This window comes from Letharia lupina (assembly GCF_014066315.1).
Source record: "Letharia lupina isolate WasteWater1 chromosome Unknown contig_6, whole genome shotgun sequence".
Classification (NCBI taxonomy): Eukaryota; Fungi; Ascomycota; class Lecanoromycetes; order Lecanorales; family Parmeliaceae; genus Letharia; species Letharia lupina.
The window spans coordinates 65,993-89,710 of record NW_023502975.1 but is presented as its reverse complement, the minus strand read 5'-3'; the positions used below and the strand labels follow the sequence as shown (position 1 = coordinate 89,710).

The following is a 23,718-nucleotide window of genomic DNA, read 5'->3' as shown; positions in this document are numbered from 1 at the left end:
TGGGCTGTAAAGTAAGACCGTGCCTGATTGGCTGGATTCGCTTACCCTAGCCGGTTTTGAACAACAAAACCCGGGCCCCCCTCCCAAATTTTTCCCTTCTTCCTTTTGTTTTCATCCTTTCCACGGTCGTCTACCTGGATACCATCACCCACTATTAGCATTTGTGGGCCATCAAAGATCATCAAAATCTATCATCGATCTTACATACCTGTTTCGAGTATCACCCTCCTTTTCTTGGTCCGTGTCCTATTGCTCGCCGTCTCATACCCCACCCTCCCATTTCATCCGCCCCAACCATGTCGTCGACCACCCCGACCATCAACAAGACAACTTCCATCAACCAAAACTTATTGACTCAATTCGTCAAAACCAAAAAGAGTAAACATTCGAAAGAAGTCATGATTCACCAATCAAGGGCATCGCCGCCGCCAGATGACTTCGTGCTCTTTCCACAAGAGGTAATTAAGGAGAAGCATTCGAGTATCAGAGCTGCCAAATCAAGCCAACCTACCGCAACAAAAAGCGCAAAAAGTTCGTCGTCACCGATGCCTCGACATCACGTCATTGAGCCCAAGGCAGCCACAGCTTCACGGCGAGAAGCTCGCAGGCCCTCGAGACGACCAGTATGCTTGGAACATATGTCGACAGTCAATTGTACTGTCGACTGCGCCAACGCCAAGCCAATGGCGCATCTGAAGATGCCGCCTAAGGCGCCATCACCACCGCGCCTGCCCACGCCTGATCTATCTGACCTTGAGGACGATGATCTCTGGTCTTGCTGTGGATCGTCTTGGTCTTCTTTGAGTAAGGAGAGTATTCGTTGCAACCGTAACGCTGACATCATGTGGGATGAAATGGGTGCGTCATCCAATCCTTGGCCTCAAGGCAACAGAATTCGCTGACGATACTGCAGAAGAGAAGCTGACGAAAGGAAAGGCATGGCAGAGTAGAAGCAGCAGTGATGCGAGAAAAGCGGTACTCAAAAGAGATTGCTGATTTGGGGGCAGGATCTGGAGAGAGCTCGCCGCTATTTATAACTGGATGGATACGAGCAGACGATTTCCCTATATATAGCTGGATTCGTATCTTTCTAAAGTATTATGAGGTCATGGTAGGGCGATGTCAATAGCTGTCAGAAGTATTAGAACATACCAGTAGTGGAAAATGGACTGCCATCCTAAAGCGTGCAAGTTCAGGACCGATGGCGTCCCTTGGAGTCCGAGTCGTATCCTCGCCAATCTATGGTCGCAATCCAATACAATCTTAGGCTCTAGGGTCAAAGAAGCATCACACTGTGTGTTTGGAGGATTCTAAGTCGAAATCGATGGAATTTGAAAGAATTGTCTTTGCTCATGGTATGAGGTGATGTTGAAGCTCAATGTACTATTTCTGTTTAGGCTTGGTGTCACTCTAGCCCGTGCGAGCATAGCGCGAAATTCTACCCGAAGTCTTTCACACAAAGATCTAGCATTATCGACAACCACAAAGACTTCATCTTCCTTTTCTACGAACAGTGAATCAAGATGGCTAAGAGAGGGTACGCACGGCTATCAACGTATCCTCCATAACAGGCTCCTAGCTGACTTGAATATTTACAGACGCGGTGGTGCCTCGGGCAACAAGCTCAAGATGACTCTCGGTCTCCCAGTGTACGCACCACTTCCTACCAATAGCGCCCAATTCCTGCACTCTAGATCTAGACTGAATTGGCTTCCACAGCGGCGCTGTCATGAATTGCTGCGACAACTCCGGCGCACGAAATCTCTACATCATCTCCGTCAAAGGCATCGGTGCCCGTCTCAATCGTCTTCCCGCTGCTGGTGTTGGTGACATGGTGATGGCTACAGTCAAGAAAGGAAAGCCTGAGCTGCGAAAGAAGGTCATGCCGGCTGTGGTGGTACGGCAGAGCAAGCCGTGGAGGAGGGCGGATGGCGTCTATCTGTACTTCGAGGATAATGCTGGTGTGGTGAGTGGTCATCCTTGCGTGGATGTGAATCCTAAGGCTACGAGACTGTTGAGATTGCTTTGGTGGACCTTATACGAGAAGAGATGGGATCAGCGGCAAGATTGGCATGACAGCAGCTGGGACGTTCTAACGGTCAATCGCGGCCTTTGAGCGATGACACGCTGACGCAGCTATCCTACAGATTGTCAATCCAAAAGGTGAAATGAAGGGGTCGGCTATCACAGGTCCCGTAGGAAAGGAGGCGGCAGAGCTGTGGCCGGTATTTACTTACCCGTCCACCGTGCGAAGCTTCTGCTAACAAGCATCCAGCGTATTGCAAGCAATTCGGGTGTCGTGATGTGAGGATGGTGAATTGCATGGAACAGCAAGAACGAAGATGAGCAATGATAGCTTGATATAGCCTCTGCCGTGTCTAGACAGCTCAAATCAGTGGGGATGTTTGCAAATGGAGGCGCTGTCACCAGCTGTGTCTCTGTCTATTGTGCATAGATGCGATTCTGTGGGGCCAATTGCTGAATTGCCAATGGATGTAGAGCGCCAAAGTAGAGCAGCCATGACTACTGTGAGCTGTTAATAGGCTTGACTGTATAGTGTAGATTTGGAGCTAGCAATGCGATCGCCAGCTGAAGCTCTGTCCAACATCTTAACTTCTCCCCTGAGCTTCACCCACCATCCAACCTACACACATGTACAGGTAGGAAATTATCCTTCATGCATCAAATCTTTATAGCTATCTGCTGTATCCTCTACACAGTTGCAAATCTATCGACATGCTACCTGTATCTCTACCCGCTTCTCAAAGGCTGCAGCTTCCCGACTCCACCCGCCCAACAGGACGCCCAGACCTCCAATAGCTACATCGCAGGCCAAGTCCCACCTTTCCGTCTCCTTGTACTCGGAGACCCCCAGTTAGAGGGTGACTCGTCCCTCCACGAAACCACCAATGGCTCCTTTCCCAGTCTCGAGAATGTCTGGTCAGACATAAAGACCGGCAGAACCCGAGAGGAGCGGTCGGACATATTCCTGGCACACTGGCGAGATCTTATCTACACGGACATACCGCGCCTTTTCCAGTCCTACCGCAAGCGATTAGACCTCTTCGGCAATGACTACTACCTCGCCCACATCTACCGCTCGCTGCACTGGTCTACGCACCCGACACACGTCGCTGTGCTGGGAGACTTGATTGGGAGTCAATGGGTCACTGATGAGGAATTCGAGCGACGGGGGACGCGATATTGGAAGAGGGTGTTCAATGGTGGCACCAGGGTTGAGGACGAGCTCACCGACAAAGTTCGTACTGAGATCATCGGTCTGGATGAGAAATGGGTGAATAGGGTCATCAATGTGGCTGGAAACCATGACATCGGATACGCTGGTGATATCACTTCGGACAGGCTTCAAAGATTTGAGAGGGTCTTTGGCAAGGCGAACTGGGAGACAAGATTGAGGCTGCCTTTTCCTGAGGAGGAAGGTCAGGAAGTACCTGAGTTGAGGCTCATTGTGCTCAATTCGCTGAACCTCGACCCGCCAGCGCTCGACTCAAGTATTCAAGCCGACACCTATAAGTTCATGAACGACGTCATCTCGTCTTCGCGGCCTGTCGAGGACAAGACCAGCGGGACCATCCTACTCACCCATCTACCGCTCTACAAAGAAGCTGGCGTGTGCGTGGACGGGCCTTACTTCACCTATCACCAGGAACAGTACGGTGCTGGGGTCAAGGAGCAAAATCATCTCAGCTACGATGCAAGTATGAACATACTGGAGGGAATCTACGGCATGAGTGGGAACCTAGAAGCTCCTGGCAATGGCTTTGGCAGAAAGGGCATAATATTGACCGGCCACGATCACGAAGGCTGCGGCGTCTACCATTACCTACCTGAGCATGAGGATTTCGCGTCGAGAGCTTGGGCTGCGGAAGATTGGAACACGACAAGCTTTTCTCGACACGGTGCCGTTCCAGGTATCCCTGAAATTACGGTCCGAAGCATGATGGGCGACTTTGGTGGAAATGCTGGCTTGCTGAGCGCCTGGTTCGACCCCAACGTCAAAGAATGGAAGTTTCAGTACTCGACATGCGCTTTGGGATCACAGCATATTTGGTGGGCAGTGCATGTCTTGGATATGATTACTGTTGTGTATTTGGGTATCGTGGGCTGGAGACTATATGTACAAAACGGCATCGTTGGATGGAGCCTATACACAGCTCGAGAGAATGGGGATGCTAAGGAGAAGACGCTGTGAGCCCATGGAGCTAAAACCCGAACCGGATACATAGTTGGAAGGGCCCTTCACCAATCAATACATCACTCGAGAACGCCCAAAGAGCGATTGAAGCTTGGCATTGGCATCAATCCCGGTGTCCTAACCCGACTCTATCTGAGATTATGACCCGCCTCCCGTCACCGCCCTCAGCAATCCCATGTACAGATTGAACGTCACCATCATCCCTGTGGGCCTGTGTATAAAGTTGATCTGGTACGTGTTTGTGTAACCTCTCTTGGTCATCCTCAGCATATCCAACGCAAAGTGCTGTACGATTATCCAGCTGACGACGACCCTAGGCGGCGCCACAACCTCCAGTAAAAGCTGCCCAAGCCATATTTGGTAACCACATGAAGCGGGAGTCAATGTGGTGGCCGCGTACGCGGCGAGGTCCTCATAGAAGTCTTGCATAACCGCGGCGGCCGTGCCGATTGGTAGCATACAGGTAAAATCGTGTTGGTCGACTATCCATTCTGGGCCCATGAGGTATGGCACAAAGGTGACTCGAGGCTTGAGCAATGTTGGAGCGACAAAGGGTAAGGCATCCATGCGGTCAAAGGAGAGTCCTCGGCGCGATGCATGATGTTGGTTTCTTGCCTGCTCGTGTGAGACTAGGGAAGACAGAACAATGATGAAAATGGTCGTGGAGAGTATCAGCAGCCTGGATAACATTGGTGGCAGTTGCAAGGACTGCGAGAGATTTTTCCGTGCGAAACGGAAAGCGCAAAATGCAGACATCAGGCTAAGTGCGTCATGGCCGTGGACGGGAATAAAGATCTTATCCAGAATGTCTCCTATTGGGTCAGATTATAGCAACAGTGCCGATTGTAGCCTGTCGCTTGTGGCATTTTGCCCTGAGCGCGTTTTTGGACTTCATCTTTTGGACGGATCAGCGTAGGATTGCTTTCTTTCCCAACGTTGCGTCTCCATTGGACGAAGATAGATCTTTTCAATCTTATGTAGCATGCACTGGCTACAGATAAGAATGACCTGCAGTATCATACTACCATACAAGCCTTCTCCAGGCATATCCCGTCACAACCCTTATCTGTAGCTGTACCCCAATACAATAACAGAAGGATGTGTACTTTCCGTTGCGGCTTCAGACTGAAAAAACATCAGTAGTAGTCCAGTGGTAAAGCCAGGTCCTAAGTAGACCCTTCCCAGTTTACGGTGTGACGTAAGCTCTTCCGTGCAACTTGCGAGAAGCCTCAGGCTCTTAGGGTCAACAATGCGTTTGCCCGACTTATTCCCTGCTCCTTCATGGCATCTATTACACCACCACATAGCAGCATCCTAAAACGTCGTACAACAAAGTCATTGACCTCAGCCCGCCAAAGTTGCTTGATCAACCCTCCTCTCCTACAGACCTCCTCCCGCAACATGTCTTCCTCTTCTTACCCTAAAGATAAGAAAAATCCCAAATTTGGCCATCTCCCTCTGTCAACCTCTGGTCCTGAAGAATGTGCTTTGACTGTATTCATTGCCCAACTCCCTTACCCATTCTCTCAACCAACCCATCCTGACTACCGATCCAGGGCTCAGCACTCCTCCGTTCCCCCTACCACAACAAAGGTAGCGCCTTTCCATCCAATGAACGCAAAGACTTCAAGCTCTACGGCCTACTACCTCCTAATGTACAGACGTTGGAAGCGCAGGTCGAACGAGCCTATCGACAGTATTGCAGCCGTACCGACGCGTTGGCGAAGAATACTTTTATGACGAGTATGAAAGAGCAGAATGAGGTGCTTTACTATAAGGTACGTGTCCTAATCTACCTCCTCACTCCTTTACTAGTTCGTTGAACTCTGCTTGCGTGGATCGTCGCAAGATACTGACGGCCGCTTTCTTTGCGCATCTTTCAGCTTATACAAGAGCATCTCAAAGAGATGTTCGGTATCATATATACGCCTACCGAAGGTGATGCCATACAGAACTTTTCAAAGGTGTTCAGGAGACCAGAAGGCTGCTTTTTGAATATCTTCGACCAAGATCGGATTGAGGACAATCTGGCTCAATGGGGTGATCCTGAGGACATTGACTATATTGTCGTGACTGATGGTGAAGAGGTGATTCTCCATGGACCCAGTTGACTTGGTTCGGAAAGGGTTGACCAGAGGACAGATTCTCGGCATTGGTGACCAAGGTAGGGAGGACCGATTCCAGTTTCATGGCACCCGCTCATGGTTGGCACAGGCGTTGGAGGCATTTTGATCTCCGTTGCCAAACTCGTTCTCACTACTCTTTGTGCCGGCATTCATCCCTCTCGAACATTGCCAGTCGTCCTTGACTGCGGTACAGACGTGCGTCACCTCTCTATTCGAGATGGTAACAAGCAGCTGACCATAATCCAGAACCACCAACTACTGAACGATGATCTCTACCTTGGTCTTCGACGACCGCGAGTACGTGGTAAAGAGTACGATGAATTTGTTGACAAATTCGTCCAGTCCGTACGCAAGTTGTATCCCGGCGCCTATCTACACTTGTAAGTAGCATCCGCAACGCTTGAATACCTGATACATTGCTCACAAGTGACAGCGAGGACTTTGGCTTGACCAATGCCCGAAGAATACTGGACAAGTACAGGCCAGAGGTCGCTTGCTTCAACGACGACGTCCGTACGTACATTTCGGAGCTGGTTATTCCTATTTTGTAATGGAATTGAGTCGCCAGACATGTTTCGGGAGCAGGAAGACCTTTTCACTCAAGAGATCTGTCTTGCAACTCCTTTTCCTAGCTCGAGTAAACAGTGCTGACTCCGAAAACTGCGTAGAAGGAACAGGAGTCATCACACTGGCTGCTATCATGGCGGGTCTCCATGTCAGCGGCTTGAAACTCACAGATATGAGGCTGGTGGTCTTTGGCTCTGGAACAGCAGGAATCGGCATCGCGGATCAAGTTCGAGATGCCATTGCAGCTGAGAGCGGCAAGTCCAAGGAGGATGCAGCGAAGCAAATCTGGTAAGTCACAACAAAGATTCAAAATTGATCTTCGCTCACGATCTCCTGCAAGGTGCGTTGACAAACCTGGACTCTTGCTCAAATCCCAGGGTGAAGACCTCACGATCGGCCAAGGCCCATTCGCTCGCGATGACAAAGAGTGGCAGGGCAAGGACCACAACGACCTCTTTACCGTGATCAAGGAAGTCAAGCCACATGTGTTGATCGGAACATCAACGAAACCAAAAGCCTTCACCGAAGAGGTAGTCAGGGAGATGTCGAAGCATGTTGAAAGACCTATCATCTTCCCTTTGAGCAATCCTACTCGGTTGCATGAGGCGGATCCAAAGGACATCAATGAATGGTCAGAGGGCAAAGCTTTGATAGCTACTGGTAGTCCTTTCCCACCTGTGGAGTACAATGGCAAGAAGTATGAAGTTGGTAAGTGAGCGGTAGACAACCCCTCCATGCAGGACCAGAGCTGATCATCTCTGCAGCTGAATGCAACAATTCGACTGCATTCCCCGGCATCGGTCTTGGCGCCGTCTTGTGTAGATCACGCCTCCTATCGGACAAGATGCTTGTAGCGGCAGTAAAAGCCATAGCCGCTCAATCGCCTGCTCTCAAAGACCCAGACAAAGGGCTCGTGCCAGATGTCATCGATGTACGAGAAATCAGCGTCCACGTTGCAAAGGCAGTCATTAAGCAAGCCATTGAAGAAGACCTAGCTACCGAAAAAGAGATCCCAGAGAACGACGAAGATCTCGAAGAATGGATCCGAGAGCAAATGTGGGAGCCACGCTACCGACCCTATGTCCGCGTCGATAAAGAAAAGGCAAGTAAGCACGGGAAGGGAGAGCTTGGAGTCGGCAGCGTGAGGAAAGAAGCGAAAGGACCGAAGCCTGAATAGTCCCTTTTCCACATCGCACGTGCGTACTCGTACCTGTATTATAAACATAAAAGCTACACCTCCGTAGGCGCCAAAGCAACAAGACCAAACCCAACCTCATCCCCCAAGAACGTCCGCACCCCCAAATCCGGCGCCCTCCCACTCAACGCTCCCTCGCCGCTTCCCCTATCAAGCGGCCCCCTTCATCCCCCCATTCAACTCCCACAAACGCCCATCATCCCCTTTCAGAAACGTAATGACATGATACCCGTACCCCTCCCCCTCCCCAGCCTTCATCTCCCCAGCCACCGCGTCTCCTCGCTGCGCCGCTTCGATCTCGGAAGAGTCGTAAAGGAGCTGCGCTTTACTGGTTTGGATCGGACTGGAGTTATGAGGGACCTCGATGTTTGAGGACGTGAGGTTGATCGATGGCTTTGATGGCATTGTCTTCGATATCTCAGCACTTGATTGATCAGGGGCCGGTGTTGTGGGAGCGGGTGTTTGTGCTATAGGGCACAGGCTATTGGTGGTTTGATGTTGATGTGATGGGTAGGCTATCTGGATGGAGTTGGAGACGAAGTTGTGTCTTATCGGCATGGTGCCACGCGTCTAGGCTGAGGTATAATGGGGTCGAGGGGGCTGTGTTTAGTGAGTCGGAATACTATGGCTCCTTAGACTCTTGTCGGTTTCAATGGTAATGAATGAACTCATCTGCGGATCTGGTCTAAGTCATGTTTGACTGGTTTCTGTTACTATACGGCAGATGGCAATCATGGCTACGGCTACAGACCAGATGTGTCACCGTCCAAATACTATTTGTTAATAAAGTCCACCTTGCCTAACGATGGCGATGCGGACTGCTCTGCAAACAGCCTGTCTCTGTCCATCACTTCAGTCGGAGGGCAAGATGATAAAACACGCCCTTCGTCCCTGGACAATTGCTCCACCCACGGTGCTGAGTACTGGGCTAGCCTCATCCGCCAGTCTTACGGCGCCTTATACCGTGGTGGAACGCTAGACACGGAATGTCTGAAAGCTCCTCGTCGACGACGCGCAGGTACGTACGATTCGGAGAGTCGGGAGACGGGTTCCGCGGGACATGACGGGGTTGTTGCTCCTCGCAGCCATATCTTTTGTTTTCCGAATGGGTATGCTGATCTCCGAACTTTGCTAGATCGAGACAGCGCCGCTCTCGCACTTGGAGTTGTGGGGGCTGTTGTATCCAGGTGACTCCGACTCGAACATAGCACAGGTGATCAATTACGAGAGAGATATCTTGCTCGTTCGGAAAGCGATACAAGCCCAGCAAAAAGCGGAAGAACAGGCTAGAGCCGAGGCGAGACACCGTCCCGAGTGGAAACAGCGGGTTCTTCGTCAAGGTCCGTGGGACGGAGTCAAGGGTCCACTTCCTCTCACCGGAGCGCCTGCACTGCCTATGTCTGTCACGATCAGTGATGAGGAGAGGTTGGCAGCGTTCTTCAACCATGTGAGTGTTGGCGGTACTCATGATACGTTGATTGTAAATCGGCTTTTTCAAACAGCTTTCTTCCCGATCGATCCGTTTTCGAGTCAGCAGAGCTAGCAGACGGCTTGGTCCCACGCTCCGTGACCCTGCTATAACCCAAAGTTTCGCGTCAATGAACTCATGCTGACCCTTATCCCTTCAGGGTTTGAAAGGCCAGGAGCCATACTACGGTGTCGAAATGGCTGAATCCGAAAGGGATACTGAATGAAGATGGACGTATGGACCTCTGCAAGATGTAAGTTATCAAAACGAAGATTTTGTTGACGCCAACCTTGTATTCTTCTATCGTGTGACTTGTTATATTTGGTTCCCACAAAACGCAGCCTGTTTTTGGCACTGAGCTTTGCGAGACCAAGCCACGACGAAGTGTTGAGCAGTCCGAGCTGCACATTTCGGCTCCTCTGTCGCTCATCCTCGGAAACAAACGCCTATTGTTTGCCTCGCTTGGACTTTGGTGCTGACTTTGCTAGGGTGCTCGGCCCACCCAATATCTCTCATTTAATGATCGGTCTGGAGGGCAATAACTTCTTTCGCCACTTCTTGCTCGGTAATAATATGATTGGGCCTGTGGGTGCCCGGCTGATCTCGGACTTTGTACTTGCGCACCCCGACCGCATGGAGACCTGGTACCTTGCCGGTAATCGCATTGACCTTGCTGGATTTGAGCGCCTTGTTTCTGCGTGGACAACCTCGACTTCCATCACTAATATCTGGCTCAAGCGAAATCCACTTGCTCCAAAAGCGTCTACTGCCCTGTGCGAATCGATCACTCAGACCTTGAACTTACGCACCCTCGATCTCGATCAGACAGAATTGGGCGACGGAGGTGTTGCTCATCTCTTTTCACTTCTGGCAAATCACCATAGCCCCACCTCACTGAGGCATATCTACCTGAATGCCGTAGGGATAGGCTATTCCGCATGCAAGAGTCTCGCGGATTACCTCATCCCCACATTGCACATTGGAGTCAGTCTACCTAAGCGCCAACCCCATGGCAGACACTGGCGCAAGCGTACTCGCTGAAGGCCTTGCGGGCAATAAATCACTACTTCGTCTAACTCTCGCTTCCTGCGGGCTGGAATCCGAGGCGCCAAAGTCGATACTGCAAGCTCTCAAAGGCCATCCTCGACTCATAACCATGCACATGGACCAAAGCTTTGCACCGGAAGATCTTGGCATGCGATACGATTACCTCGGAGATGATGTGGTGGACAGTGTAAAGGCACAGGTGTCAAGCTGCGAAACACTACGAATGATCGAGCTTGGCACGACTGGCATGACGCAATCAGCGCTTGAGTCCATTTCAGAAGAGGTAGTAAAATCGGAGACGCTGGTGGTCTTCTCAGCAAAGAGCGTGTACAACAAGGTCTCCACGAGGATCAAGCTCTCTGTGAATGAGCGCATCAAGGAGAATGTTCGGCAACCATACGGGGTACGGAAGTTGCTCGCTTCGATGCCGAGGAAAAGCGTTGGTTGATCAGCCCCAAAGATGTGAGACTGATTGACAGTGCATACCGAAATAGGAACGCAGGGCTCGCTCGACGAGGACAGTTGGGTTTGAGAAGGGAGAGGCAAGATGGCATCAAAATTGTGAACGGTGTGATGACTTCGAATGGATTCACAGCTTGCGGCTGAGATGGATGGATGAGAGAGGGGATTTGTGGAGAACTTCTTGCCTAGGTAGACACTTGCTTGCGACAAAATCAGGAAACCATGTCTTCCGTTTTTACGATCCAATAATTCGTACACCGTGATGGTATGTAGGACAGCTTGGAGTCATGCCCCCGTGGTATTCCCTTTCGAGAAGAAGGCATGAACTATGATGGTCCTTTCCTCTTGCAACTGATAGATTGATCGACCTACCTCGCAGTCCAACGCATGACGCGGAGGCTGTTAGGTATCTGCACACTGAGTGGCAGCCTTGCGGTATCCCAGAAGCGGGTTAAGGGGTCGAATATCTTTTGTTGCTATGCTAGGAAGCGACAAGATGCCTGTGGAAGACAAGTCAAGGCACCGGGAGATGTTCGTACTCATAACAATCGAAATGAACAGCCACAGTAAGATATCCTTACGCAAGGTCTATTCTTTCTAGAACGCAAATGCGACCCTTTGAATGCTGGGAATATGCATCACTTCGATTGTGAGATAATAATCGGGCATAGGTCAAGTGAACGCCGAGTAGAAGAAGTGAAAGCCGAACACTGGTTTCAATCCGACCCTCTAGGCATTCTAGCGGTAAAATGTAGAGAATTCTTGCTGTAGGGCCAGTCTCGCTCTAGATGATTGAGTGCAGGGAAGGAGGAGAGGCTCTGAGAAAACCTTTTGAAGAAACTTGGCTATAGGCTAAGGCCTAAAGAAGTAAGGTCTGTCAGCTAGCGTCGCTCTGAACCTCATCTCTGCGATCCCGTCTTCGAGTTGGACATTACTCAGAGCCTTACAACCCTTTGCTTCAGAGCTTGCCTACACTCTTTGCAGGTATCGATCCCCTTTGGAGAAGCCGCTGACTCAACAAGCCATGGGTAAAGCAAAGCGTAAGCACCCTGACATCGAAGAGACCCTCGCGAGGCCCTGGTGCTATTACTGCGAGCGGGACTTCGACGATCTTAAAATCCTCATCAATCACCAGAAGGCCAAACACTTCAAGTGCGAGCGATGCGCACGGAGACTGAACACGGCAGGCGGTATGTGGTCCTCTCACCAGCTGTCAAGTTCTCAGCTAACGCGGTTTCTAGGTCTGTCGGTCCACATGACTCAAGTCCACAAGGAAACCCTCACCATCATTGAAAATGCGCTACCCAATCGATCAGGCCTGGATGTCGAGATTTTTGGCATGGAGGGTATTCCGGACGATGTCGCCCAAAGCCACAATCAGCGCGTCCTACAACAGTTCGCCCAGGCTGAAGCTGAGCGCCGAGCTGCGACAGGCAACCTTGGACCTGCAGGGGGAGGAGGCCCAGCCAAGAAACCCAAATTCGAGTCTCCATCTGATCTGAAGAAGCGCCTGGCAGAACACAAAGCAAAGAAGGCGGTAGAAGAGGCAGCTGGGATTAGCAGTGGAGCCAACACGCCGGGTGGGATGGCGCAAGGTAATCAGAGCCCAGGCTTGGGTCAGAGTCCTGGCAACTATGTGAGTCATCCGACGACCCTATTCATCCAACCTCGGCTAAGTGATTTTGAGCAGGCCGGCTCGCCAGGTTATCCTCCCCAGCAGCAGCAACAACAGCAAATGCCTTTTGGAGGCCCACCTCAAAACTCGTCCTATTCTGCCTTTCCTCAACCTTACGCTCAGCAACCACCGCCCTTTCAACAACCGCAGTCTCCATTTCCCCCGCAACAGCAAAATTTCGGTCCACCTCAAAATCAAGGCTTTGGGCCGCCTCAGCAATTCTCCCAGCAAGGCGGGCCGGGCTTTCAACCCCAATTTCAGAATGGACCGCCTCCTCAATTTCAGAACAGCCCTCCTCCATTCCACAATGGTCCTTCACAATTCCAAAGTGGGCCGCCTCCTTTCCAGAACGGACCACCGAATCAGTTTCAAAATGGTCCACCGCCGTTTCAGAACGGGCCTCCACCCCAATTCCAGAACGGGCCTCCAAATTTCCAGAATGGCCCATACAGCGGTTCTCCGCCTCCTCCATACCAACAAAACCAATTCCAGCCTCCACCAAATCATACACCATCGCAGCATAACATACCCCAGCGTCCTGGAAGCTTGCCGCCAGCACCTGGACTGCCTCAAAGACCTTCCTTTGGTGCTCCGCCAGTGAACGCTTTCCAAATGCAGCAGATGCACCAAGGACAGCTGCCTGGGCCGCCCATTCCTACAGATCATTCTCACAATGCTCAACAGCAGCATGGTCAAAATGGAGGTCTTGGTGGGCCAGCGGGTAGTGGACCTCCGCCAAGCTCGCTCCCGGCCCCTCTTTCAGCCAACGCTACTTCTCTGGATGATCTTGTTTCAGGCGCAGCCAAAGACGCAGACAAAGCTGCGGGTGCTGTAGAGACCAAAACAGAGTTGCCTAAGGTCGAAGAGCCTGCCGAGGAGAAAAAGGGAAAGAAGGAAAAGGACAAGAATATGAAGCTGATATACTCAGACAACGACGTCAGCCCAGAAGAGAAGATGGCACAGATGCCCAGGTACGCATTCGCTCCTATTGGATAGTGAGTTCGGAACATGGCAACAGCCTGGGGCAAGCAACTACCACAGCAGACTCCAATCTCCACTCGGATGCCTCAATATATCATAACGCTGTCAGTCCTACAACAATTCGTTTCATCATTCTATAAATCGACCTCCTATGCAAGTATCATACTGGGCTGGATAGCAGGAGATGGAGACAGATAAGTCATCGGCTCAATATTACGCATCGGCGAGTGTGCTTCATTGATCATCACAGCGGTACCTTTAGCTCATTTCGGATTTACCCTTACAACCTCGGCTTCGACGTGCACAACATACTTGATGACGGCATCGGGGTGAGTGGACTTGCTGGTCACCTGGGAGATTGCGTCTGACTTGGGGTCTTGACTGACAGTCGTCCTTGAAGGATGTAGCTGTCGCGGTGGATGGTCTCGCGCCAAATAATAGATAGCAGCTCATAATGGGTTCGGCGGTGCTGCTCTATGTAAGTGCAACATGGTTAGTCGTCTCATCTCTCAATCGAGGTCCTTGTTCCTGAACTGGCAATCCTCTACTTTACAATGAATGATTGAGGCAAGGAAAGAACGAGAGTGGATTGGGGACGTTTGGGATTAACGGGGCCCTCATTATGGTGCGTCCAAACCTCGCCGCCCCAACATTGCAACAATCTTGCCATCTCCAGCCCGTAGCCCTCCCCAGGATTGTAGATATGCTATGACCTTCCCAAGGACGACTCTTTGCACGTGTTTTATTTGCTGTCTTTGGGTTTTGCCTCAGCAACTCAGAATGCATTTCTGGGGCTTAGATTAGGGCCGTTGCTTGTAGCACTTGTAATAAATGCTGGTAGCTGTAGTTGGACATTCATGATACAGCTCAAAGATTCCACTTCGCCCCAGACAGTGCCCTAAAACCCAATGTGCCAAGGCGAATGTTGCTAGCGTCATTGCGGATACGCCGCCAAGACCTTAACCCAAGTAGATAGCAGCAGCTTCTCACGCAACCAACCCCACGCACTGAACGATCCCACCCTCATCCTACAGTTAGCCATAAGCTCCATCAACCATGGCCTCCAACGATATGGAAATCGACAGCTCCCCGCCCCGCAACGGCTCCAAACCCTCCACGACCGATCAGCACACCTCTTCCGGAGCTGTAGCCGTGCGCTCGATCGAGGGCTGGATTATACTCGTCACCAACGTGCATGAGGAGGCGAGTGAGGAAGATTTGCAGGAGCTGTTTGGCGAGTACGGTGATATCAAGAACCTGCATATGAATTTGGATCGGAGGACTGGGTACGTCAAGGTACGCCTACACCACATGGCCAAGTTTTGGCGGCTCAGCAAGTGCAGTTGGCATGCCCGGTGATGGGTATACAACAGGTTGAGGAAGATCATCCGCGAGAGTCTGGGCTGACTTATGGCGCCTTTACACAGGGTTACGTCTTGGTCGAATACCCCACCGTGGCGAATGCCAAAGCGGCTATTGAAGGCGCCAATGGTACGAAGCTGCTCGATCAGACTATCGGGGTGGACTTCGCCTTTGTGAGACCGCCGCCTAAGGAAGGAAAGCAGGGGCAGGGGAGAGGTGGAGGGAAGGGAGGAAGGGGTGCGAGGAATAAGAGTCGGAGTCCAGAGGGGGATGGGGTGAAAGATGAATAAATGGCGGGTAGGAAAAATGATGGATGCGAAGTGCGGCAAGATAATGAGGATACTGAGAGGCCAGTACGCGGGGCATTCTTTGTCACCAATGGAGAAGATGGATGGACATGTGGTGCACATGGTGCCGAGAAGCTTCATCACGGAGGCTTCATCGGCATGTCTGTTTCTAGAAGCTCAGGTATGCCCCTTTATGACTATGGCCAAGGTCTATGCTAACGGCAGGATAGTGATACCAAGAAATGAATATGTTCGAGACTTTTGCATTGCTCGACAGCAAAGCCTTGTTTACTTCCCTGCTACAGCAAGCTTTCTCAAGCCATATGGCCTCCTTCAACGTGCTCGTCTCATGGTCCACTACGCAAGAAAACTTCTCTTTCAGTAGATTCTCACACCCCAACACTCACGCAGAATTACAGGTCAGAACACAACAAATGCCTCCACCTGCTCCTCACTCCACTCCCAGAATCTCTCCGCAAGTCTCGTTCCACCCTCCTCCTCCGCTGCCATCGCCAAAACCAAATCTTTCCTCAAGTCATAATAGAACCTTCCCCAAGGAACAATATACGCTCCATTCCTTCCCTGATCCACCTTCGGACTCAACCCCGCAAACGCTTCCGTATACGCACCAAAAGTTGGATCCTCCTGCAAGGTCCACAAAAGCAGTAGCTGCACCAGCTTCGGCATATGTCGATTCAGATCGCTTTTCAGCGCGCCGGGCATCAATGATACGCTGATGATACCCTCGCCTCCATACCGTCACGCGGACTCGCTGCTGTGGAAGATGTCGCTCGCTTTGCTGGTGCCGCATTTCGTCACTGCGTTCTTGTCGATGTGATAATCGATGTCGGTCATGTCGATGCCGTTTTGCGGGCTGGATATCTTGGCGCTGTTGGATGAGACCCAGACGACGCGGATGGAGGATTTTGCCGCTGTTTTGGCCGTGACGGCGAGCATGGGCCGCAGGAGCTTCGTGAAGTGGAGCAGGTCCAGGCAGTTGGTGCCGATTTGTAGCTCGCGGCCCTGAGCTGTTTTGCTACCTTGCGGTGGTAATAGGACGCCTGCGTTGTTGAAGACAATGTCCAGCCGGGTGTTCTTGGCGAGAAAGGCTTCAGCGGATGCTTTGATCGTTGATAGGTCCGCGAGATCGAGGTGAAGATGTACGAGCTGGCCTTCTGACTCCGGACACTGGGCTGATGGATCCGATGGTACGGAGTGATTTGTTCTCGGAACGAGTTGCGAGATAGACTTTGGCGTGCTTGGAGTAGAGGAGGTTGGCGAGTGCTTCGCCGATGCCGGAAGAGGCGCCGGTTATGGTGAGACGCGGCCAAGAAGAGAGGGGATGGGGGAGGCGGTATAGGTGGGTGCGGGTGGGAAAAGCTGGCTCCATTGGCAGCCCATTGAGAGAACGGACTCAATGAGACGGAGAGGAAGGAATCAGGCACGGTGGGAAGGGCAAACGTGCGGGAAGGATCATTCAGCAGGACATGACGGAGACCGAAGACTTCGAGGTACTCCATCAATGGCCTCGGAAGATCTGGCTCACGAAGGTTGTCTTATATCAATGACCGTCATTGTGGGCTAAGTCAGAGGCAAATTCGATCTAACCAGAAATAAGCGAATTGCTTTTAGCGCGGACCGACGCCAGTACAGCAAGGAAACAGCATGTGCAAAGGCTGTGTCAGGGCTCAATACTCTGGTACAACATGCAGCTATGCGACTTCTCATTTCACATCACGAGCGTCAAGGTCGCATTTCCGCCAATTGCATGGTAGCAAATCCGTACCTTTCATAGACCCGTCTACCCAGATACGTACCTTCCACATACGCTTCCAGGCCCCTTTTATCAGCCTTACGTGTCCCCCACTCCACCAACAGCCCAGCCACTCCCCGATTGCGGTCCTCCGGATGTGTGAATAAAATTTTGAGTACTACAGAAAAGTCAGGATCAGGACTGAACAAAGTTCCCAGCTTCACGGTCGATAGAAACTGACATGCATGCGGCGCAGCCATGGTCTCAGGTCTCCAAGCCCTCAACTGCGTATTCATCGAGTTACACAAGTCCCTCGGCTCGCCCTCGGAGAACCATGTCGGGTCGAACTCGCCGAACGGCACCCGATACGGATTCGAGTTGTAGAATTTCCACAACGCCCCGGTTACAATCTTGCCAGTGTCGGTGTCGCTGACTTTGATCCATTGATCATGGGGGCCCGTTCTGCTTCCTTGAAGCTGTACCGCAGAACCCTTCTTGATGGCTTCTGCTTCGGCGTTGGGTCCGTGGCTAACAATTGGGAACATGAGTTCCCAGACGGCTTGTGGGGGGTGCATCCATGCGGCCTATTTGGGGGCGAATAGTTCATCCCAGTCTTTGTCCAGGTCTACTTTGGTCGCTTTGAAAGACATGGTGAGGGAAGTAAGGGAGGTAGGTCTTGAGTGTATGACTGATCGGCATCAGGAGTTTTGTCTACTGTAAGGAACGGAGAATTTCATGCGATAGTGTCTCATCCAGCGGTTTTCGAACGTTGCACGGTGATCAGCATACACTGTTCTCAACCGCGCAATGCTGTAGGCAGCAATATAAGATATCTTCCACAGTTGCGAGGGTCGGAGCGCCAGCAATACTAATCAACTCCAGGACTAGCGGCTTTGAATCTCACCCAAGAGGCCCACGGTTGTAGGAGGCCGCAGGTGAAAGTAATCACGCTACTGCAGACCGGAAACTGTGCAGTCAAGGTGGCGTTCAACATCACTACTTTGTCATCGCTTCGCAGCCCCAAGTACTTTTCTCTTTGTGCTGGTGTTTTTGAAGTGGTGGGTGGAAAGAACACGCTGATTCGCTCAAATGTCGTCGACGTGCATATGGCATGTAAGGATTGCAGTAGCTTTGCCATGAGATACTTGTATCAGCTGCAGAAGCTGACCTATCCAGATCTATAATTGTGGACCCTGCATAACCACTTGCACTCTCGTGCAGCAACCCCGCACGATGTCCCTGTGTACTTTCTGTATTGTTCCGTCTCTTGTCGAACGCAAACTGATCTCAAGAGCTATATCCTTCTGCTCCCACTCTTGTACAATTTATCCGACATAGTATGGCTTCGCTAACAATCATCGGGGTCTCCCTCCTGCTATTGCTCTTGCTGTACAAATACTTTCTATTCCCCATCTTCTTTTCCCCCTTATCAAAGATTCCCAATGCCCACTTTTCAGCGTCCATCCTTCCACTATGGATCTGGTCTGAGCGACGAAATAGTACAGCAGTCCGCAATCTTCTTGCTGTCCATGAGAAGCATGGTCCGGTGGTAAGACTTGCACCGAATGAGATCAGCGTGAATAGTGCAGAAGCGTTGCGGACGGTCTACATCGGCGGATTCGAAAAGCACAGATGGTATCTTGACCCCTTTGTGAATTATGGCACTCCCAATATGTTCACCATGTTGGGACATAAGCCACACTCGGTGCAGAAACGCATGGTATCAAACCTCTATTCCAAATCTTATTTGCAGAGCTCCAAAGATCTGCAGGCTATTTCAGATTGCTTGTTCTTCGATCGGTTCCTGCCGATAATGCACGAGGTTGATGAGCACGGTGGGGAGATGGATGTGTTGGATTTCATGCAGGCTGTGGGCATGGATTTCACCTCTGCTTATCTTTTCGGCTTGTCCAATGGCACCGATTTTATGAATGACGCCGCATATCGGCGTCACTGGCTCGAAGAGTTCAAGACCTTCAAGGTCCGGCTTCCGCAAGAACGTGCAGGTGGGGAGATCGAAAGGTGGTGCCTCTCAATGTGTGAAGCTGCGGAGCGCTTCATGAACTCGGAGAAAGTGAGGGACGGACCACTAGAAACACAGCCTGTGGTCTACGGACGCTTGGCCCATTCTCTCCGAGAAGCCGCCCAGTCTGACGCCCCCAGCTTGAAACCCACCATGATGACCGCGGCTTCGGAAATGCTGGACCACCTGGTAGCCGGGCACGAAACTTCCGGCATCGCCCTCACATACCTCATGCACGAACTCTCCCAGCGCCCCGACCTGCAGGACCACCTCCGCCGCGAACTCCTCACCCTCAGCCCTCCGCTTCTCAACCCGGCACGTGACGACGGAGCCAACGCAAACGCGGGACGGTGTCTCCCCTCCCCGCGCTCCATCGACGCCCTTCCCCTCCTCAACAACATCCTCCAGGAAACCCTCCGTCTCTACGCCCCCGCGCCAGCCCAACAGCCGCGCCTCACCCCTTTCTCTCCCAACGGCACGACCATCGACGGCTACGGCAAGATCCCGGGCGGCGTCAGGGTCAGCGCGAACCCGTACTGTCTGCACCGCAACGCGGCCGTGTTCCCGGCGCCGGAGAAGTGGGTCCCGGAGCGGTGGGATGTGGGGGGTGAGGAGGGGGAGGAGATGAGGAGGTGGTTCTGGGCTTTTGGCAGTGGGGGAAGGATGTGTTTGGGGAGTCACTTCGCACTTCAAGGTCGGTTGTGGATTTCTCTGCCCTGCTGGGTTTCTTTTTCGGTGGCTGATGGTGTGTAGAGATGAAATTGGTCGTTGCGGCGGTTTATACGAATTGGACGACGGAGATTGTGCATGGTGGGGGCATGGAGCAGGCGGATACGTTCATTTCGGGTCCTGTGGGGGAGAAGTGCGTGTTGAGGTTTAAACGTGTTTGAGGGTTAGTTGTGTGGGTGAGGTGGTATTGATCGGTTTCATACTGCTATTGTTACTTCCTCACGTCTGTCCCATTGCGAGTCTCAGGGAGATGAGTAGTGCTGGGCTTGTCCAGTAGAGGGAGGGGAATTACGGGAGAACTACGTTCATTGTTCGTGCGTAGAGGCCTAGTACTAAAGCACCATCATGGATCTCGTACTCAATGAGAGATGAGACATGGTACGATCTCTGAGAATTTCGCACTGTTATTCCAGTCATCGTCATGCTATGCACGCATGACGCTGTCTATTCTCGCCACTATCCCCTCAAGAAACCGAACCAAGTAGGCAGCCAGAGCCAAAGGAACCCTCAACCACATCTCAAAGATCGTTCATGTAATCCTAATGCACAACACCTCACCGCTATGCCGTCACACATAACCTTCCCACCCCTCGATTTGCCCAACGTGCTCCTCGACGTACCGCTCCCACGGCGTAACTGGGCTCCGGAGGCCGAACTGTATGCCCGATATGTCCAGGGCGTAGTCCTCGCCGTTCTTCAGGAAGATGTGCAGCACGCGATGCTTGTCTTTGGCCGCCTGCCAGTCTTGCCGGATGAAGCGGCGCCGCAGCGTCTTGAGGGAGAGGGTGACTTGGCGGATTTCGGTGGCTAGGTCTGAATGACACGTCAGCGGGATGGCCCAAGGTTGTGGCTTTGCTACTTACCTTTCAGTTGCTCCTTCAAGGCCTTGCCCATTTCTCCGGTATGTCCGCTGCCGACCAGACACGCTAGGTAAGCTCGCTCGTCTTCACTGTTCGCAGGCATGGTTTGCAGGAGTGCGATGGCGTCGGTGGTGCGTGGCGCAGCGTCCGATTCGTGCAGTATCATGTGGTTGCGGTTGAGGCTGCCGTTCTCTAGCATTGTCATCACTAGGGTTTGACAGTACCCGTAGTACTCCTTCTGGAGCGCTTCCCCGGCTTCGTACAGCTTTCGCCGAGCTTGGGCGGCCGTGCACGCCGCTTCGTGCAAGGACCGGTTGGCGGTTTGACAGGTCGGGCTGCAATAGTAGGTGCTCGCGACGAGACCTTCGGTTGCGGAGGGTGCTGCTTCGCATCCTTTGCATGCTTCTGTTGTCAGACAATGGCATGAGGCACAGGGATGGGCCGGGTTGTCGGGTTGGGTAGGGGCTTGGTGGACTTCGTCGGCGTTGACTTGGCGGGGATGCGATTCGCTGGGTTCGGGTTCGCGGGACTGGAGTTCGCGGGTTCGGACTCCGTCGCTTCGGAAGTCGGATCCTTGGAGTTCGGGTCTTTGGAGTTGGAGGGACTGGAATTCGCGGACTGCTTGGGTTGCCTTGCACAAGGCTTTGTGGTGGTGCCAGTCAGCTTTCTGGCAGGATGCACTGCAGTACTTTGTCGTCGCCACTAGCCCCACTGAGGTGGGATCTTCTGTTTTGCAACCCTTGCATACCAGTGTTGCTGAATCTCCGCATCGCGCGCACTTAAGTACAGTTGGGACAGGTTCGTCCATGGTGCAGAGAAGCAATAAGGCGTGCTGGCGAGCCGTGAAAGATAAGAAGTGTTGACAATGGAATGCTGCGGCGGAGTTGAGATGTGAAGATAGGGAAACAGAGCAGGATGGGGATGGTAGTCAACCCTCTCTGAAAGGGAAGGAGGTCGGTAGGCAGAAAGATTTTTTGAGAGTTTTCAAGAAGTATTTGATGGTCGAAAGGAGAAACAGTCCTTGGGCACGGGAAGTCAAATATGCCGGCAGCAGCTTAGGTATACCCTAGAGCCTAGGTAAATGAGCACATCGGAAGCTGCTAGAAGGTGTTGGTTTGTTTTGAACCTGCTGCTGGCTTGAACAAACCTTGAGCCGCACTCCATTTCGAGTCTTCGTCACATGACTCAGCCCTGCAGAATTTCTTCCATGGGCAGGTAACTTACACTCACAAATACTCACTCCGCACATCTCCTCTCCCACTCTGTCGCCCTCCACACACCATCACCATCCTGCTATCGTCATACGCAGCATTTCACATGGCTTGCCGTCCGATGACAACAGAAGCACTCCACAGCTTTGTGGACGTCCTTGCCTCCAAGGACCTCGCGTCCTCCGACTTCATCGGTCCTCTTCCCACCACCCCCCAATTCCTGTGCAGTGGAATATAGATCGCAGGGGGGCTCTCCAGTGTATTTGCGGGTCCAATCATGCTCTGCTGTGTGTTCCCACTGAATACGCCATGCCATGATCCACATCAAACTCTCCATTTTTGAAGACGCCCTCGCGTCCAAACTCTACAAAGTATTCGATGTTGACCCGATCGGAGGAGCCATCACGAAGTCCTTGTCGATACGGATCGAAGGGCTGCGTCCTTCACCGACACACCTTGTGCGCCCACTGAAACCACCGGTGCCGCAAATCTGGTTAGCGGACGTAATTTCATAAAGCTGTGTAATCATCGAGCTAATGGTCATCTCGGAGCAGTAATTTGCTCTTTGCCCGAGTCGCAATCATCAGGGTATTGCGGATGCAGCAACGTTGCAACGTGTGCGTAGGCAGTGTATCGATGTGCGACGGCTGTGCGTGAGGTGTCTTCAGCAATGGAAATTCCACCGGGTACCAAAGAGATGGTATCGCCGGAGGGCATCTAGTCCAGGCAATTTGAGCTAGCCCAGCCGCCATCGACCGTAGGGCCCCTTTATAGTGGAAAAGAAGCCAGATCGCTGACAGCATCCTGGCCTCCAATCCCTCACAGCTGTGCCACTGATCAAAATGTCCCAGACGACTGACCAGAAATAACCACTTGAGTTCGAAATCAATTTTTTTCCGACGCCTTTGCGTGGCATTGCGCGCCGACGAAAGCAACGTGCATGGTAGTTTTTCCCCTTTGTGAAACAGCAAGACAAAGCACGAGAACAAAGCTCCCAACAGGACCGCTAACGAAACACTAATTATGGGTTCTATGCGGTACAATCACCATTCAATAGGTACTTGCAGTTCTTAACACTCTCTCAGCCCTTATGGAGGGGGGAGCCACGGCGCAGGGCTCTCGAGCTTGCGCGGCCCATTTGTTCAGAAGCATAGGCTTCCAGAGTATCTCCCAGAATACAAGTCATGGCATCTCTCAATTCTAGAATCTCGAAGCGTGTTTTGTCAAGTGCTGTGCAGTCTTTTGATGAGAAAGGTTGGCCGTATGACAAAGAAGAATGGGAACCTCCACGGCGGAACGGTTCCGATCGGTCATGTAGGACGTCACGTGAGGGTACTTTCCTTCACTATAAAGTACTACCTCTCAATTCATCAAGCTTTGATCTAAATGCGTTGCTCGCAGTACAAAATCTCCACTTGCTAAACTGCTACTCTATCTTATAATCACGTCTAGATGGGCAAAAAGCCTTGATCTTTGCAAGCAGATAGCTAAGTAACATTCGTCTTTTCCCTCCCTTGGCTCCATCTGCTATGTTTTCCCACCAAACTTCATCCTCTTGATTGGCCGGAACAACAACAAGGTGTGTTTTCTAAGCCCAATATAATCTCACTTGATATTATCCTCAAATTGACCTCTACCCAGTCCAGTACGCACACCACTCTGGATCCCACTCTGTGGCCACGACTCCCTCTAGATATCCTGTCCGTCACCATCGAAAACACCGCAGACCGGGAAACACTTGAGATTTGTCGCCAGG

At 51.8% G+C, this 23,718-nt stretch overlaps 10 protein-coding genes across 10 annotated transcripts; 7 read left to right on the top strand and 3 right to left on the bottom strand.

Annotated features, from left to right (window-relative positions):
• Positions 1 to 296: 296 nt before the first annotated feature.
• Positions 297 to 996, top strand: HO133_008961 (uncharacterized protein; the record flags this gene model as incomplete). The annotated part of the gene is made up of 2 exons (XM_037299823.1): positions 297 to 858; positions 893 to 996. 2 exons carry the CDS (start codon positions 297 to 299, stop codon positions 994 to 996), a joined length of 666 nt encoding a protein of 221 aa, XP_037154649.1.
• A 527-nt stretch (positions 997 to 1,523) lies between these two features.
• HO133_008960 (uncharacterized protein) lies at positions 1,524 to 4,555 on the top strand (the record flags this gene model as incomplete). The annotated part of the gene is made up of 8 exons (XM_037299822.1): positions 1,524 to 1,537; positions 1,599 to 1,649; positions 1,720 to 1,966; positions 2,148 to 2,225; positions 2,276 to 2,304; positions 2,776 to 4,209; positions 4,400 to 4,447; positions 4,534 to 4,555. The coding sequence occupies 8 exons, from the start codon at positions 1,524 to 1,526 to the stop codon at positions 4,553 to 4,555; spliced, it is 1,923 nt and encodes a 640-aa protein (XP_037154648.1).
• A 1,062-nt stretch (positions 4,556 to 5,617) lies between these two features.
• On the top strand, positions 5,618 to 8,086 carry HO133_008959 (uncharacterized protein; the record flags this gene model as incomplete). The annotated part of the gene is made up of 8 exons (XM_037299821.1): positions 5,618 to 5,710; positions 5,773 to 5,994; positions 6,100 to 6,303; positions 6,589 to 6,722; positions 6,776 to 6,855; positions 7,011 to 7,197; positions 7,250 to 7,617; positions 7,650 to 8,086. The coding sequence occupies 8 exons, from the start codon at positions 5,618 to 5,620 to the stop codon at positions 8,084 to 8,086; spliced, it is 1,725 nt and encodes a 574-aa protein (XP_037154647.1).
• Positions 8,087 to 9,090: 1,004 nt separating this feature from the next.
• Positions 9,091 to 11,151, top strand: HO133_008958 (uncharacterized protein; the record flags this gene model as incomplete). The annotated part of the gene is made up of 7 exons (XM_037299820.1): positions 9,091 to 9,126; positions 9,240 to 9,551; positions 9,607 to 9,698; positions 9,748 to 9,825; positions 10,061 to 10,490; positions 10,558 to 11,022; positions 11,122 to 11,151. The coding sequence occupies 7 exons, from the start codon at positions 9,091 to 9,093 to the stop codon at positions 11,149 to 11,151; spliced, it is 1,443 nt and encodes a 480-aa protein (XP_037154646.1).
• A 426-nt stretch (positions 11,152 to 11,577) lies between these two features.
• Positions 11,578 to 13,752, top strand: HO133_008957 (uncharacterized protein; the record flags this gene model as incomplete). The annotated part of the gene is made up of 3 exons (XM_037299819.1): positions 11,578 to 11,647; positions 11,954 to 12,271; positions 12,323 to 13,752. 3 exons carry the CDS (start codon positions 11,578 to 11,580, stop codon positions 13,750 to 13,752), a joined length of 1,818 nt encoding a protein of 605 aa, XP_037154645.1.
• Positions 13,753 to 14,793: 1,041 nt separating this feature from the next.
• On the top strand, positions 14,794 to 15,389 carry HO133_008956 (uncharacterized protein; the record flags this gene model as incomplete). Its single annotated transcript, XM_037299818.1, has 2 exons — positions 14,794 to 15,033; positions 15,165 to 15,389. 2 exons carry the CDS (start codon positions 14,794 to 14,796, stop codon positions 15,387 to 15,389), a joined length of 465 nt encoding a protein of 154 aa, XP_037154644.1.
• Positions 15,390 to 15,837: 448 nt separating this feature from the next.
• Positions 15,838 to 16,109, bottom strand: HO133_008955 (uncharacterized protein; the record flags this gene model as incomplete). The annotated part of the gene is made up of 2 exons (XM_037299817.1): positions 15,838 to 15,910; positions 15,955 to 16,109. 2 exons carry the CDS (start codon positions 16,107 to 16,109, stop codon positions 15,838 to 15,840), a joined length of 228 nt encoding a protein of 75 aa, XP_037154643.1.
• A 36-nt stretch (positions 16,110 to 16,145) lies between these two features.
• Positions 16,146 to 17,714, bottom strand: HO133_008954 (uncharacterized protein; the record flags this gene model as incomplete). The annotated part of the gene is made up of 3 exons (XM_037299816.1): positions 16,146 to 16,561; positions 17,204 to 17,317; positions 17,381 to 17,714. 3 exons carry the CDS (start codon positions 17,712 to 17,714, stop codon positions 16,146 to 16,148), a joined length of 864 nt encoding a protein of 287 aa, XP_037154642.1.
• A 1,097-nt stretch (positions 17,715 to 18,811) lies between these two features.
• On the top strand, positions 18,812 to 20,052 carry HO133_008953 (uncharacterized protein; the record flags this gene model as incomplete). The annotated part of the gene is made up of 2 exons (XM_037299815.1): positions 18,812 to 19,856; positions 19,916 to 20,052. The coding sequence occupies 2 exons, from the start codon at positions 18,812 to 18,814 to the stop codon at positions 20,050 to 20,052; spliced, it is 1,182 nt and encodes a 393-aa protein (XP_037154641.1).
• A 407-nt stretch (positions 20,053 to 20,459) lies between these two features.
• Positions 20,460 to 21,559, bottom strand: HO133_008952 (uncharacterized protein; the record flags this gene model as incomplete). Its single annotated transcript, XM_037299814.1, has 2 exons — positions 20,460 to 20,704; positions 20,755 to 21,559. The coding sequence occupies 2 exons, from the start codon at positions 21,557 to 21,559 to the stop codon at positions 20,460 to 20,462; spliced, it is 1,050 nt and encodes a 349-aa protein (XP_037154640.1).
• Between the last annotated feature and the right edge of the window lie 2,159 nt (positions 21,560 to 23,718).